Source organism: Carcharhinus amblyrhynchos, chromosome 18 (genome assembly GCF_965287045.1).
Source record: "Carcharhinus amblyrhynchos chromosome 18, sCarAmb.v2.hapA, whole genome shotgun sequence".
In the NCBI taxonomy this organism is placed as follows: Eukaryota; Metazoa; Chordata; class Chondrichthyes; order Carcharhiniformes; family Carcharhinidae; genus Carcharhinus; species Carcharhinus amblyrhynchos.
Window position 1 is genome coordinate 40632808 of NC_137341.1, and position 15899 is coordinate 40648706.

Below are 15899 nucleotides of genomic sequence, written 5' to 3' on the forward strand. Positions count from 1 at the left end.
TGTACATGCAAAGCATGCCATTCATAGAGAAAGAAAGGAGATGGTACAGAATGTAGTGTTACAGTCATAACTAGGGTGTAGAGAAAGATTAACTTAATGCAGGGTAGGTCCATTCAAGAGTCAGCAGGGAAGAAGCTGTTCTTGAGTCAGTTGGTACGTGACCTCGGACTTTTCAATCTTTTTCCCGATGGAAGAAGGTGGAAGAGAGTTGCCAGAATTTTACCCCCTCACCCACCCGCATCTCATAAGATTCCCACCCCCCCCCCCACCCGAGGCAATAGGGAATGCTCGCCCATCCCGAATCTGGGGCGGGTGCGGCGGTGAAATTCCAGCCAATATGCCCGGGGCGTCTGGGTGTCCTCAATTATGCTGGCTGCTTTTCCGAGACAGCGGGAAGTGTAGACAGTGTCAATGGATGGGAGGCTGGTTTGAATGATGGACTGGGTTTTATACTGTCTGCATGCTCACCTCCCAGTTGGAATGTCCTGGGTTTAAGTCCTGCTCCGGAGACTTCAGCATAAGGAGATATAGGCTGATGCTCTAGAGCAGTACTGGGGGAGATCTGCGCTGCTGGTGGTGCAATCTTTCAGATGCAACATTCCTAACTGCCCAACTGCCGCTTTCGGTGGATTCAAAGGATCACATGGTACCATTGTGAGGAAGAGTCAAGGACATATCGCCAGTGTCCTGGCCAATAATTATCCCTCACAAAACCAGATTATCATAATGGGGCTTGTGTGACTTTGCTATGTACCAACTGGCTACTGTGTTTACTGCTTTAACACAGTAAAAAGTCTGACAACACCAGGTTTTAGTCCAACCTATTTATTTGATAATATACTCACAAGCTTTCGAGGGGACTGCCTCTTCGTCAGGTGAATGGAGAGTTCACCTGAAGAGGCAGTCCCCTCGAAAGCTTGTGAGTATATTATCAAATAAATAGGTTGGACTAAAACCTGGTGTTGTCAGACTTTTTACTGTGTTTACGCCAGTCCAACGCCGGCATACCCACATCATGTTTACTGCTTTAGACAGCGACTACACTTCTATACCTCACATCACCAGAAGGCTGAGAGCAACAGTATGCAAAGTGAAAGGGCAAAAGAAAACTATTCCTTCACCACTCACATGCCAATGGGTGCACAAGGCAATTGTGTGGAATAGACTGGATGGACCAGATTTAGGATTATATCCATGGAGTTTAGAAGAGTGAGAGGGGATCTCATAGCAACTTATAAAACTCTAACAGGTTTAGACAGGGTAGATTCATAAAGAAGAATGTTCCCAATGGTGGGGGAGTCCAGAACTAGGGGTCATAGTTTGAGGATAAGGGGTAAATGTGGGTAATGCATTTTGGAAGATCTAATATAGATAGGAAATATACAGTAAATGGCAGAACCCTTAAAAGTATTGATGGGCAAAGGGATCTGGATGTACAGGTACACAGGTCACTGAAAGTGGCAATGCAAGTGGAGAAGGTGGTCAAGAAGGCATAAGGCATGCTTGCCTTCATTGGCTGGGGTACTGAGTTTAAAGATTGGCAAGTCGTGTTGCAGCTTTATAGAACCTTAATTAGGCCGGACTTGAATATAGTGTTCAATTCTGGTCACCACACTACCAAGAGGATAGGGGGACTTTGGAGAGGTACAGAAAAGATTTACCAGTATGCTGTCTGGTATGGAAGGCATTAGCCAAGAGGAGAGCTTGGAAAAACTTGGTTTGATCTCACTGGAATGATGGAGGTTGAGGGGCGACCTGACAGAAGTCTACAAGATTATGAGAGACATGGACAGAGTGGATATTCAGAAGTTTTTTCCCAGGGTGGAAGAGTCAATTACTAGGGGGCATAGGTTTAAGGTGTGAGGGGCAAGGTTTAAAAGAGATGTATGAGGCAGATTTTTTACACAGAGTGGTGTTGCTAGGGGAGGTAGTGGAAGCGGATACGGTAGTGACTTTAAAAGCCGTCTTGACAAATACATGAATAGGATGGGAATAGAGGGATATGGTCCCCGGAAGGGTAGAGGGTTTTAGTTCAGTCAGGCAGCATGTTCGGTGCAGGCTTCAAGGTCTGAAGGGCCTGTTCCTGTGCTGTAATTTTCTTTGTTCTTTGTAAACCTTTTAGAACTGAGGTGAGGAGAAATTTCTTCACCCATAGGGTAGTGTTGAGGCTAAAACGTTGTGCGATTTCAAGAAATTAGATACAGCTCTTGGGCTCAAGGGATCAAGGGATATGGGGGAGGAGGGAAACAAAATATTGAATTTGATGATTAGTCATGATCAAAATGAATGGCAGACCATGCTTAAAGGGCCAAATGGCCTACTCCTACTTCTAGTTTCTATGTTTCTATGGCCTTTGAATAAAATTATGGACTACTAGAGGAACGCTGTTGCAACCTGTGGAGCTGGTGATGTCAGTCAATGGTATCTGCCTGCAGCATTTAAATTCTTAGTCACTCCCTGCAAAAGTCATTAAATATTATCTTTACGTGATTTGTTGGTGGTTACATCAGTAAGGTATTTAGTGATATCCTACCCTAGCTACTTGACGCATTTTATAATGGTAAAAGACAGGAATTCATACATTTGTATGAATCAGTGACATGTTGCCTCATCACACTCTTGAGTAGCACTTGGTCATGTTATATACGTTAAAGGCGCTCTATAAATGCACAGCGCTGTTAATAATTAATTAATTGCTTTGTTCTACATGAATTTCCTTCCACAAAGTAATCAATTTAACAACATAGGTAAGGATCTAATCAATAGAAAATGAGCGCAAAAGCAACGAAAACCACTTTAGGAAATTAGTTTGGGTCTGTCTTTAAATATTTAGTAAGAAGTCTCACAACACTTGGTTTCTTGTGTTTACCCCAGTCCAACACCGGCATCTCCACATCATTTTAATATTTACACAACCAAGGAAGTTTAATGCCCAAAAATCACATTCAAATTTTCAACTTGATAACCTGTTAAAATGTACCATGGGCCAAAGACAAGGGCAGGCTGGCATGAGGGTGATTGTACTACCGCCTCACCGTGCCAGGGATCCGGGTTCAATTCCCAGCATAGGTCACTGTCTGTGCAGAGTTTGCATGTTCTCCCTGTGTCTGCGTGCGTTTCCTCCGGGTGCTCCGGTTTCTTCCCACACTCCAAAGATGTGCAGGTCAGGTTGATTGGCCATGCTAAATTGACCCTAATGTCAGGGAATTAGTAGGGTAAATGTGTGGCGTTACGGGAATAGGCCCTGGATGGGATTGTGGTCAGTTTTGACTCGATGAACTGAATGGCCTCCTTCTGCACCTTGGAGGTTCTATGATTCTATCACCTGGAGGTTTCTCTTTTCATTTCATTTTTTAGGGAAGAATTTAATTTGCAATAAATTGACACTTAAACAAAGGGAAACTCCAAGTAATGAGGAATGGGAAGCCCATTTTCCTTGCTCCTGCTGGAATTGGAAGAGCCAGTAACAAGCTGTGTTAATTATTTAGCCAACAAGCCCATTGAAATGTGTGGCATCTTCCATTTCATAAACGACGTTCAGATCTGAATGTTGGCTGGAAGAATCAAATAATTTTTTTATTTCTTCCTCTACCACCAGAAATTGGTTAAGCAAGGGCTTCCTGATCACAGATGTCCCCAAAGTACAGACTTGAGATATTTTGAACCCCCTCTCTCAATGGGTGGGCTCGCCCACCAGGGGACGTAGAGGTTGGAATAACCCCCAGGGGAGAGGTGTGTGGATGAGTTGTGGCCTGGCAATGTCCCCTGGCACTGCCAACCTGGGCCAAGGGGCAGAGCCAGGGCTGGCCCCATGGAAGTGGGTTCATTTGTGTGTGGGTGGTATGGGGGCGAGGGAGGGGGGAGACCAGCCACTGAGTTGGGGAGTGGGAGGTTGAAATGCCAATGATGATTGTGTGTGTGTGTGTCTGTGTGTCTGTGTGTGTCTGTGTGTGTGTGTGTTTGTGTGTGTGTGTGTTTGTGTTTGTGTGTGGGAGAGGTGGGAGGGCAGGAAGGTGGGAGATTTACCAGCAATGATTGTTGGGGGGTGGAGAGAGAATTCCCGACACCAACTTGGTGTGTGTTGGTGGTGGGGAGGGTGTATTTTTATTTCTGATTGGGGCGTCCTTCAGAAATGGTGCCCTGATCTCTGGGATTCTATTGTTGGCACCAAGAAACCCCACCTTGCCCTGCTCCGCCAAAGTGATGGCGTCAACTGCACCCACTCATTTTATTTTCTTGAAAGAGGACCAAAATCTGGAGTGAAAACAGGAGAGTTACATGCCAGCTTTCTGACACTTTGCCAAATTCCAATGGGGTCCCGCCCCCAGTGAGAATGCACCACTTTAAAAAGGACAGCATCTTTAAAAAGGTCAAGGCTGTTTCTTCAGAAGGAACTCTTCAAAATGCAGCTAATGCAAATACAGCAAAACTTACTTCAGCTTATAAATCAAAGGAAGGGTTTAGTAAGGAAGTATCATTACTCCAAACGTGGGGCCTTGCCCTGGGCCAATCCAAGCTCCCCACCATGCCACATAGTTCCTTATTTGTAGACAGTTGGTCAGCTGACTATTATATCCCTCTGTAATTGGTTCCACGGTTTACTGGGTCAGCTGACCTTTACATCTTGTTCCCATTGCTCACATGACATCCAATACAAAGTTACATTCCAACAAAGGTGACATTTGACACTAACACTACTGGCCCATTTTTAAGCAAAATTGCAGCGATATAGGACTGCATTTTCCAAATGGAGCCACACCACCAACTACAAAGCCACTGGGCATACGGTGGGTCTGATATTCGTACAGTAGCAGCATTACTTCTGTGCTATTTGATCAGGAGTAGCCCATTAAATAAATATTAAGTTCCATGGCCGACACAAATGAATCCTGTAATTATTGTTAAACACCGCCCGGAAACTGGGCTCGTTTTGCATACGCCAGCTGCTGGAGTTTGCATCAGATAACAGGTGGTGTGTGGCCGTTACACAAGATAACAACAAATACCTTCTGTTTCCACCGAGCAACTGAAAAATATCAACTCGAGTGAATACGGAAGCAGAAGAGATGTAATGAGAAAAGACACTCCAATTCACCAAGCCCACCTAATGTCTTCTCGGTGGATATCTTGGTGGCCATCATCGTTTGTGCGGATGTCGAAGGAAAATTAAACAAATGCAGTGCCAGAATCTAAACATTATTTTATCATTGACTCACATCTTTCTCAAAACTGTGGAACTCTTTCACTTCCCCGAACCCTCCCCCTTCTCAGTTAGTTTGCTTTCTTTCCACACGCCTTCTTTTATCTCTCGGGGGTGCAACTTTGCTTAAAAATGGGCCAGTAGCGTTAGTGTCAAATGTCACCTTTGTTAGAATGTAACTTTGTATTGGATGTCATGTGAGCAATGGGAACAAGATGTAAAGGTCAGCTGACCCAGTAAACCGTGGAACCAATTACAGAGGGATATAATAGTCAGCTGACCAACTGTCGACAAATAAGGAACTATGTGGCATGGTGGGGAGCTTGGATTGGCCCAGGGCAAGGCCCCACATTTGGAGTAATGATACTTCCTTACTAAACCCTTCCTTTGATTTATAAGCTGAAGTAAGTTTTGCTGTATTTGCATTAGCTGCATTTTGAAGAGTTCCTTCTGAAGAAACAGCCTTGACCTTTTTAAAGATGCTGTCCTTTTTAAAGTGGACCTGTTAGACTATGAGCTCCCTGATTGAGGCAGCGAATACTATCCAATCCAGGATCATTGCAGAGGTATATAGTTTAGTTTTTTTGGTATATTTATTAGTGTCACAAGTTGGTTTACATTAACACAGCAATGAAGTTACTGTGAAAATCCCCTAGTTGCCACACTTGGGTCACACTGCGGGAGAATTTAGCATTGCCAATCCGCTTAATCAGCACATCTTTCGGACATGTCCAGGTTACCTGCACTCAAGTACTTCCCAGAGCATACACTCTGAGTATTACTAATACTTATAAACACATCTGGATTTGGTGAAAGGACCCCGGCCTCATGGGTGTTATTTCATGGAAGGTGGAGTTTGCACGCTGGGCCACAGAGAGTGATCCTCAGTGAGTCTCTCTCTTCCAATGGTTGGATGTAACAGACTGACGGCCAGCAGCAAATGTATAGAATGGGATTTTCCAGCCCATCCGCCATGGCGGGGGAGGGGGGAAAATGATGTGCCTGGCTTCAGCAGGACTGGAAAATCCTGCCAGCAGGGAGGGGCTGGAAAACGCCACCCACAGAGTTAAAAATAAGGAATGGGATCTCCTGGTCCCACAGATGGACAATCCTGGCTGTGAATCATGCAAAAATGGCATAGACCTTGGAAGGACTGGAAAATCTCACCAACAGCCAGTGGCGAGCCACCTTCGCCATTGGGAAAGCATGCCATGGGGCAAGGGGGTGGGTGCAAAACTCCCATCAATTACCACTAGCTATTCATGGCCAATTCCTTGAACATTACAACGCTGTCTAGGTATCCCTTGCTTGCAAGCATTTTTACAACTGCTGAGGTGTCTATGTACTTGGCAATATTAGCTACAAGTATAGTAATGAATACTAGATCAGAGTATTACCTGCAATTTATCCTGATAATTTATCGCGAGTGTAATCTTTAATTTATCCAGAGCCTTCTTCCTCAAGGCTGCTCTCTCCTGGAAGAAAGCGTTCACGTCTTTGGATCCCGTATTCTTGATTTCCCTTACATCATTCATTGACTGGGATAGTTGCCTGCAGTTATGCAAGGGACGTTCAAAGGTGCCCCGGCTGACAACGTGGCTGACCTCTCCGATGGTATATTCATTATCGTCCTCATTCAGCCCAAGCTGAGCTGCTGTGTTTTTCACTTTGCTCTCCACGTAACCACAATCATAGAAGTCATCAGAGTCGGAAGAGGCAACGGATAACTCGTGGAGAGAGCTGCTGTCCGTATTCCAGTCTGCAGTGCAATTTGTGGAAGGGTTTGATGGACAGTTGTCCTCCAAACATATTAAGTCAGCCTCCTCTGGGGGTGCCCCCGGATCAGGGTCCGCTTCGTTGCTTTCTGTAACTACCTCCGTTTCATTTGTAACAGACATTAACACTTTCTCCTCTTCTGGATCCTCCTTCTCTAAGGCATTAGCTTCTTGCTTGTCATCGTGTACCTCATATGTTGGTCGATCTGACTCTACCTGTGGGCTTTCTACAGCCTCAGTGTTATTGTGCAATGTTGCATTCACCCGTGTGTCCTTGTCTTGTGTGGAGGTCACTGTGGTCGGTTCTGTTGGTTGTGTGACCACTTTTTCCACATCGGCATTTGGCTTCCGCTGAGGCTTTGGACCTTTATTTTTTTTATTTCTGGTTGACAAATTCACATCTGGTTTATTCTCTGAGTCCCTGTTATTTCCAGTTGTTTGAGATGGGCCTTCCTTCATGGTTTCAGCCTGAGTTACATCTGGATTGTTACAAGATGCCTCCTTTGGTTGAGCAATCATTTGACTGGGGGAGCCTGGCCCTATTCTGGTCAACGTTTCCACTGTGTCACCCCCACAGGGCTCGGGGTTTCTCATCTTGGTGTCCGACACACCATCTGGCTCTTGGTTCTCATTTTGAGGGATCTCCGGGTAAGAAGGGAGATAAACAAACATGTCTACCTTGAGCATGTTCAGAAGAGCAGGGTGAATTTGAAGTCCTTCGATGCAGGGACCTTCCACTTTCTGTGCCTTGCTTGGATCATCTGGCTGCTTCTTGCCATCCCTGTTTGAGTTGGGCTTCTTCTCCGAGGCCTCAGAACCCATGTTGGGGTTGTTTGCCCGCACGAGGGCATATTTGGGGTTAATGAGCTTCCTGGCGATGGCAGCACTTTGTTCTGCTGTGAGGACAGGTGCTTGCTGGATGGGTTCAGGTTCTGCTATTTCTGGAGCCAGGTTGAGTTTGCGCATGTTAACCGCTTTAGAGAAATGCATTAGTTCTTGGAATTCGTTATCAAATGTTTCTACAGCTTGACCAGAGATCACGGTGATAATGTTGCGATCAAGTCGAGATGCAGCCCAGGTAAAACTAAAAGAGGAAACATATATACATTTAGAACAAAGGCAAAGGAAACATATATAGATTTAGAACAAACTCTTGGGCACTGTATTCCGCAAAAAAATTACATTTCTGCTTCTTTCTAATTAGGACATCGACCAGTCGGATCCTATGTTTTAATGCACCCATACTACAAGGTTATAGTTGCCCCTGCACACAGTGCTGCAATCAGACTAAGGGCAGGGTTTTCCAGTCCCACCCTCTGCTGTGTCGGTGGTGCTGCTGAAAGTCTTTTGACTGGCCCACCATTCTCCCACGGCCACTCCCACCACAATAGGGCTGGAAAATCCCAGCCAAAACTACTCTGTGCAAACAGTAGGAACTCTCCTCAGGTGTGGCACAAAATGGTAGACAGCAAAACACCGGCCAAAGCAAACGAAAAAGAACATTGTACAGGCCGTATAAAAGGGATCTGTCTCACCATCGCTGGTTTTTCACTATCGTATCGCCGTAGACCAACTCTTGCTTCTTCCCTTTTCAATCATTGGGCTGGATGTTGATCAAGAATTTTAAGCCTGAAAGTTGTTTGTGGTCTTAGTGTATAACTGTTTACTGGTGAGGATGAGGGACTCCCATGGAGTGTTCTAATAGGTGCCTCCAATTGTGGAGAAATCCAAAGCTAAGGGACATGCATGTAAGATAGTCACAGAATCCCTACGGCACAGAAGGAGACCATTCGACCCATCGAGCCTGCACTGACAACAATCCCACCCAGGCCCGATGCCCATATATTTACCCTGTTAGCCTCCCTCACACCAAGGGGCAATTTTGCCAATCAACCTAACCCTGCACATCTTTGGACTGTGGGAGGAAACTGGGGCACCCAGACACAGAGAGAACATGCAAACTCCACTCAGACAGCAACTCGAGGCTGGAATCGAAGCCGGGTCCCTGGCGCTGTGAGGCAGCAGTGCTAACCACTGTGCCACCCTGATTTTAATAAATCCAACGAACAATTCAGAAGAAACTTCTTTATTCAGAGGACCCGTTAAATTGTGGAACTCACTGCAACACAAAAAAGGGAAAATAGCATCCATGTATTTGAGATGAAGCTGGATAAATACATGAGGGAGAAAGGAAAGGTCGTGGCAATAGGGGGAAATGAAGTAAGATGGGAAAAGGCTCACGTGGAGTATAAACACTGACATATTTGTAGTAGACCAGATGGCCTGTCTATACTATAAATTCTATGCAATTCTAGTTGACATTTCCCATATGTCCACCCACCTCTCCCCACCCCCACCCCAGTACTTCTACCATCGACATTGAATAGATCCATGTCTTTGATAAAACACACTTGAGCTTTTTCAGCATGATAGGAAATAGCCAAAGTTAAAGGAATAAAACTCCTCCATGGAAAGAGAGGCCATGCTAAATTCTCCCTCAGGTGCTGGAATCTGGCAACTGGGGGATTTTCACAGTAACTTCAGTGCAGTGTTAATGTGAGCCTACTTGTGACACTAATAAAGAAACTTAAACTTAATAGAGCCGACATTTTGAGTTACGAAAACCCCTCGTCAGAGCTCTGACAAAGGATCATCCTGACTCAAAACATTGGCTCTATTCTCTCCCCACAGATGCTATCAGACCTGCTGAGATTTTCCAGCATTTTCTGTTCTTGTTTCAGATTCCAGCACTTGCCTTTGTATTAGAATAAAACCCCTCAATTTCTCTAAGGAGGGTGGACCAGCTGAAAAACTCCCCTGAACCCTCTCCCTTTTTTAATCACCTCACCTGTATGATCCGCACACTGCTCTGTCTCCATCAATCAGTAAAAACTTTTGCATCTGCCTCCCCACGATAGTTTTGGCTGAGCGTGTATAGAATTCAGTCCCACCAATGGAGTAGACTCGCAGGTTCTGCGGGGGCAAAAAAATACACATTTGTATACATTTTATAAAGGTTATTGCCCTTTTAAAGGGTTGACATCCGGAAAGCTTTGATTTTATCGCAGATATTTTGATACCATTTGGATCCAAGTACATGATTTGGCAAAATGTCCAATGAACGTTCCAAAGGTTGATTGCACAGATTTACTGGCAGTATTTACTGACTTCTTTCCCATAGTATCAATGGTCAAAGTATGCTCTGTGTTGCAATTTGGCATAATGTTGACTAAGGAATATCACTACATGTGTCATTCTGACTTCAAAGGAAATGGGTTATTTAGAATCTGAGGACCGAGTTAATCTGTCATTCATACCTTCTCAGTTTAGGTGGAAGGCAATATAGAGTTGACTCGTTATATCTAAACCACTGGGAATTAGTCATAGAATTTGCTTAAGTTTCTTTGGTCTGTGGTTGTTTGTTTTCGTCTGGAGAGTAGATCGATCTGGTAATTGACTTGGTCCCTCCACATCGACGCTATAGTTAAGAAGGCCCACCTATGCCTCTACTTCCTCAGGAGCCTAAGGAAATTTGGCATGTCCACTACAACTTTCACCAATATTTACAGATGCACCATAGAAAGCAGCTTTTCCCTATATATCACAGCTTGGTATGGCTGCAGCTCTCACCAAGAAACTACAAAGGGTTGTGAACGAAGCCCAGTACATGAGGCAAACCAGCTTCCCATCTGTTGACTCCATTTATACTACCCACTGCCTAGAAAAAGCAGCCAGCATAATTAAAGACTCTACGCATCCTAGACATATGCTCTGCCACTTTTTTCCATCGGAGTGAATGTTTGTGGAAGGGATACCAATCAGATGAACTGATTGTCGGGGATGGTATCAAGCTTCTTGAGTGTTGTTGGAGCTGTACCTATGCAGACAATCGGGGAGTATTCCATCACACTCCTGACATGTGCCTTTTTGACGTTGGACAGAAAAAGGTCAAGATAGAGGAGAAAGGTCACAGTCTAAAGTTGTTGAACTCAATGTTGAGTCCAGGAGGCTGTAACGTGCCTAATTAGAAGACAGGGTATTGTTTTTCCAGTTTCTATTGGGTTTCACTGGAGCATTGCATTATGCCAATGATGTGGGCATGACAGCAAGAAGCTGAGTTCAAATGGCAAGTGGCAGGAAAGTTGGGGTCATGTCTGCAAACTGGAGTCAAGGTGCACTGCAAAGCAGTCACTCAGTCTGCGGTTAGTAGCCACAATATAGAGGAGACCACATTGGGAGAAGCAAATACAGTAAACGAAAGTGAAGGAGATGCAAGTGAAATGCCTGCTTCACCTGAAAGGAGTGTTTGGGACCTTGAACGGTGTGGATGGTGCAGGTAAAGGGGCAGGTGTTGCATGAAGTGAAACAAGTTAAAAGTTTATGTCCAGTTCATAGAATCATACTGTGCAGGAGGAGACCATTTGGCCCATCAAGTCTGCACCAACTACAATCCCATCCAGGCCCTATTCTCATAACCTCATGCATTTATTCTAACAAGCCCCCCTAACACTAAGGGACAATTTAGAAAGGCCAATCCACCTAACCTGCACATCTTTGGACTGTGGGAGGAAACCAGAGCACCTGGAGGAAGCCCTATGCAGACATGGGGAGAATGTGTAAACTCCACACAGTGACCAAGCCAGGAATCGAACCTGGGTCCCTTGCGCTGTGAGGCAGCAGTGCTAACCACTTCAGTTCAGTTTCTGATCAATGATCATCTGCAGCATTTTGATAGCAGGGATTTAGTGATGGGAACGTCATTGACTATCAAGAGGAGAAAGATGGATCTCTCCCTTGTTGGAGATGCTCTTTGCCTGACACTTGCGAGGTGCCAATGTGACTTGGCCATCACAATGAAGCAGCTGAAGATGGGTGGGCCTACCACTATACTGTAGCTGATAAAACTGATTGAGCTTGTGAGCTATGAAATAAACAGCCAATGCTCATTGCCACTGGAGCCAAAGGAATAAAACTCTTATCTTTCGCTATGGAAGCTGGACAAGCTGATACTTTAAGCAGGGTTCGACACAAATCCTTTTTAATGGTGGAAGCCAACAACAGCCAGCTGTATTTGCATAGAGCCTCTAACCTAGTGAAATGTCTCCTGCTGTAAATTTTGTTTGCGTCACGTCACAGATAGGATCTGCATCACCTTGTGGCTATGGGTCCTTTAATCTTTACTGACTCAGACATTCCTGTAACCGCACACGCAGGATACATGGAATGTCAAAAGGAATTCGGAATCTGTGCTAAGAAATTCCTTCATAGTTACAGCGTAACTGCATAACAGAACCTGGATTGTGATTAAACTTATTGAATTTGACATTGTAGACATCAGGACCAAATTCATGGTGGCACAGTGATTAGCACTGTCCAGTGCCAGGGACCCGGGTTCGATTCCCGGCTTGGTCACTGTCTGTGCGGAGTTTACACATTCTCCCCATGTCTGCGTGGCTTTCCTCCGGGTGCTCCAGTTTCCTCCCACAGTCCAAAGGCGTGTGGTTTTGGTGGATTGGCCATGCTGAATTGACCCCAGACGGATTAGCAGGGTAAATATGTGGGGTAATGGGGATAGGGTCAGGGTGGGACTGTGGTCGGTGCAGACTCGAAGGGCCGAATGGCCTCCTTATGCACTGTGGGGATTCTATTCTATAAGATGGAATGTAGTCCTGGTTACAACAATATCCCATCTTCTAATTAGTGTAGTTTAATAAATAATAATGAGCTGATCTGCGATCGTCAAACTATTTATCTCTCCGCAATGGAGATAGGTGTCAATGTAGACTCTACCTAATTGCTTCCTTTATATTGGCCAAATATCTTACTGTGTTGCCGAACAGGGTAAACATTACATTAGTATTGGACTAAGCAATTGAGCACCTGTACTAAGCAGTAAAATCAATACCATGCAGTGATTAACTACTTAAATGACACAACGTTGTGAAACGTTCTTCAAGAGTGCTGATTTGACACATTTTAAAACATTACATACTCTTAAAAGGAATGTGACATTATTGAGAACGTCAATAGCTTTGCAGAAGCAGATTTCGTACAGGCTTTGATGAATAACTACCCTTGATGTGGTGTTCACTTGATTCTGTCGGGCCATGTACAGCCCCGAGAAGATGAGAGTGTGGTTTGAAGGGAAGCAGAGTTGTCTATGAGAGAAATATCAGCCAGAGAAGGCTACAAATTCTCAGCAGGACAGGCACGGCAGGAAATGAAGTTGGCATTTCAGGATTTGCCAGGACTGCAAGATGTCACAAATGGTCAACATTTAAAATGGAACAGGACTAGGGCAAGGTTGGAGTTGGAGAAATGGTGTACTCATAGGAAAATAAATTGAATGACCTGTAAAATGCTTGGATGGAGAAACATTGAAACTAGAAGGAGGAGTAGGCCATTCAGCCCTTCAAACCTGCTCCACCATTCCTTTTGAACAGCAAATTCAATATCCTGATTTCCCCCCATATCACTTGATTCCCTTTAGTCCCAAGAGCTATATCTAATTTCTCCTTGAAACTAGACAATGTTTTGACCTCAATAGGTGTCTCTGGCTGGCCAGCATGTTTTCATCATTTCTAGTTGCCCTTGTACAAAGGGCAGTTACGAGTCAGCCACATTACACATAGGCGGACCAGGTAAGGATGGCAGATTTCTTTTGCGAAAGAACATTAGTGAGTCAGATGGGTTTTTCAGACAATCGACAAGGGGTTCATGGTCATCAGTAGATTTTAATTCCAGGTATTTTTTAATTGAATTCAAATTCCACCATCTGCCGTGGCAGGATTCAAACCTGAGTCCCCAAAACATTTGTTGAGTTTCTGGATTAATAGTCTGGTGATAACATCACTGGACCATCGCCTCCCCTCATGAGCCTCCTAGCTCAACCAATCCTATCAGTATAACCTGCTATTCCTTTCGTACTCTCACGATTTGTTCCAACTTTCCAATGCGGTAGTGAATTTTACATTCTAACCACACTATGGGTAAAGAAGTTTCATCTGAATTTCCTGTCTGATTTATTAGATTTATTCATGTATTGATAAGAAGCATCCTACCATTAAGCTGATCTTTCTCTACAATCTGACTATGACTGTAACACTACATTCTGCACCCTCTCCTTTCCTTCTCCCCTTTGTACTTTATGAATGGTATGCTTTGTCAGTATAGTGTGCAAGAAACAATAGTTTTCACTGTATCCCAATGCACGTGACAATAATAAATCAAATCAAATCAAATCATCCGGTGAAGCCACTAAACTTGGTCAAACTCACAACTGCTGATGGTATCACCTCAATGAAGTGTGTTTGTTCAAAACGGGGACTGTTGTTCATTTTTGATGTGGAGATGCCGGCGTTGGACTGGGATGGGGACAGTAAGAAGTCTCACAACACCAGGTTGAAGTCCAAAGTCCAACAGGTTTATTTGGAATCACAAGCTTTTGAAGCGTTGCTCCTTCACTCACCTAATAATGAAGGAGCAGCACTCCAAAACCTCGTAATTCCAAATAAACCTGTTGGATCTTAACCAGGTGTTCTGAGACTTCTTGCTGTTCATTTTTGAATTCGACAACTAGTTTCGGTGGAGCAATATGGTTAGTGGATTTTTCATCATAGCTGTAATGGGTTTATTGTTCAGAATAGACTTCTCCAGTGCTTAGCAGTTGCAGATTCAATACATGCAACCAAATGTCTCCTATCTTAAACAGCACCTCATTGGCAGTTAAATACTCGAAAACTGTTTAACATTTGCACTTTGTCATTTTTGGGAGGGTTTGATACTCGGTGCAGGGTCGAGAAATTGCTTATTCACCCTTTCTGTAGAATCAATGACTGCATTCAATATCACTGAGATGATTTAATCAGTAATGATAACTAGTCAAACAATTGCCATTGATTTACAAGGAGGGTTTTTTAGTGGCCATTAACTTAGAGATATTAAACGGGTTTTGCATGCAAATTATTCATTGCAGCGAAATAGTTTTACAACGCTTTACCAGAGCTACGGTAGTACATTATCAAAGAGAATGTACTCTAGACTCCGGATACTTGTCAATTAGCAAAATTGCATGGTAACCCCATGCCTAACACCAATAAAGAATAGAGCCCATAATCATGAAACCAAGGGAACATAATTTAGTACTACAGTCCGTCCTTAGGTAGTTTTAGGCACAGCACGATGGCACACTGATTAACACTGCTGCCTCACAGTGTCAGGGACCTGGGATCAATTTCGGCCTTGCATCACTGTCTGTGTGGAGTTTGTGCATTCTCCCTGTATCTGTGTGGGTTTCCTCTCGGTGCTCCAGTTTCCCCCCACAGTCCAAAGATGTGCGGGTTGGATGGACTGGCTATGCTAAATTGCCCCTTAATGTCCCAAGATGTGTAGGTTAGGGGGAATAGTGGGGTATATATGTGAGGTTACAGGGATAGAGCCTAGGTGGGATGGTCTGCCAAAGGGTTGGTGCTGACTTGATGGGCCAAATGGCTTCCTTCTGCACTGCAATGAGGTTACAGTGAAAATCCCCAAATCACCACACTCCAGTGCCTGTTCGGGTACGCAGAGGGAGAATTTAGCAAGGCCATTTCATTTAGCTGACACATTTTTCAGACTGTGGGAGGAAACCAGAGCACCCCAAGGAAACCCACGCAGGCATGGAGAGAACGTGCAGAGTCTACATGGACAGTGACCCCAAGCCAGGAATCGAACCTCAGGTCCCTGGTGCCATGGGGCAGCAGTGCTAACCACTGTGCCATTGTGGCATTTGAATAGAAACAATGTGCAGGAAAAAAGCACTAAGTTATAACGCCCGTTTGGAGAGCCAGTGCAGACAGGGCAGGCAAAATGGCCTTCTTCTGCGCTGTAACAATTATGTAATATTGAATACTCACTAAAGAAAATAAGCCTGTCCAGTTTATTGT

At 44.4% G+C, this 15899-nt stretch overlaps 2 protein-coding genes across 3 annotated transcripts in view; one reads left to right on the forward strand and one right to left on the reverse strand.

The window, feature by feature from the left end:
• LOC145355062 (sodium/mannose cotransporter SLC5A10-like) overlaps positions 1-15899 on the forward strand; it is a 153837-nt gene that overhangs the window by 75683 nt on the left and 62255 nt on the right. The window lies entirely within an intron of this gene.
• The window catches only part of LOC145355061 (uncharacterized), a 32191-nt gene that overhangs the window by 2363 nt on the left and 13929 nt on the right, over positions 1-15899 (reverse strand). Inside the window, exons 3-4 of the mRNA XM_080206882.1 lie at positions 9824-9948; positions 6598-8059 (exon numbers count right to left, since the gene is read on the reverse strand). Of these exons, the coding sequence (XP_080063008.1) occupies positions 6598-8059; positions 9824-9948 (1587 nt within the window). The remainder of the gene's footprint in view (positions 1-6597; positions 8060-9823; positions 9949-15899) is intronic.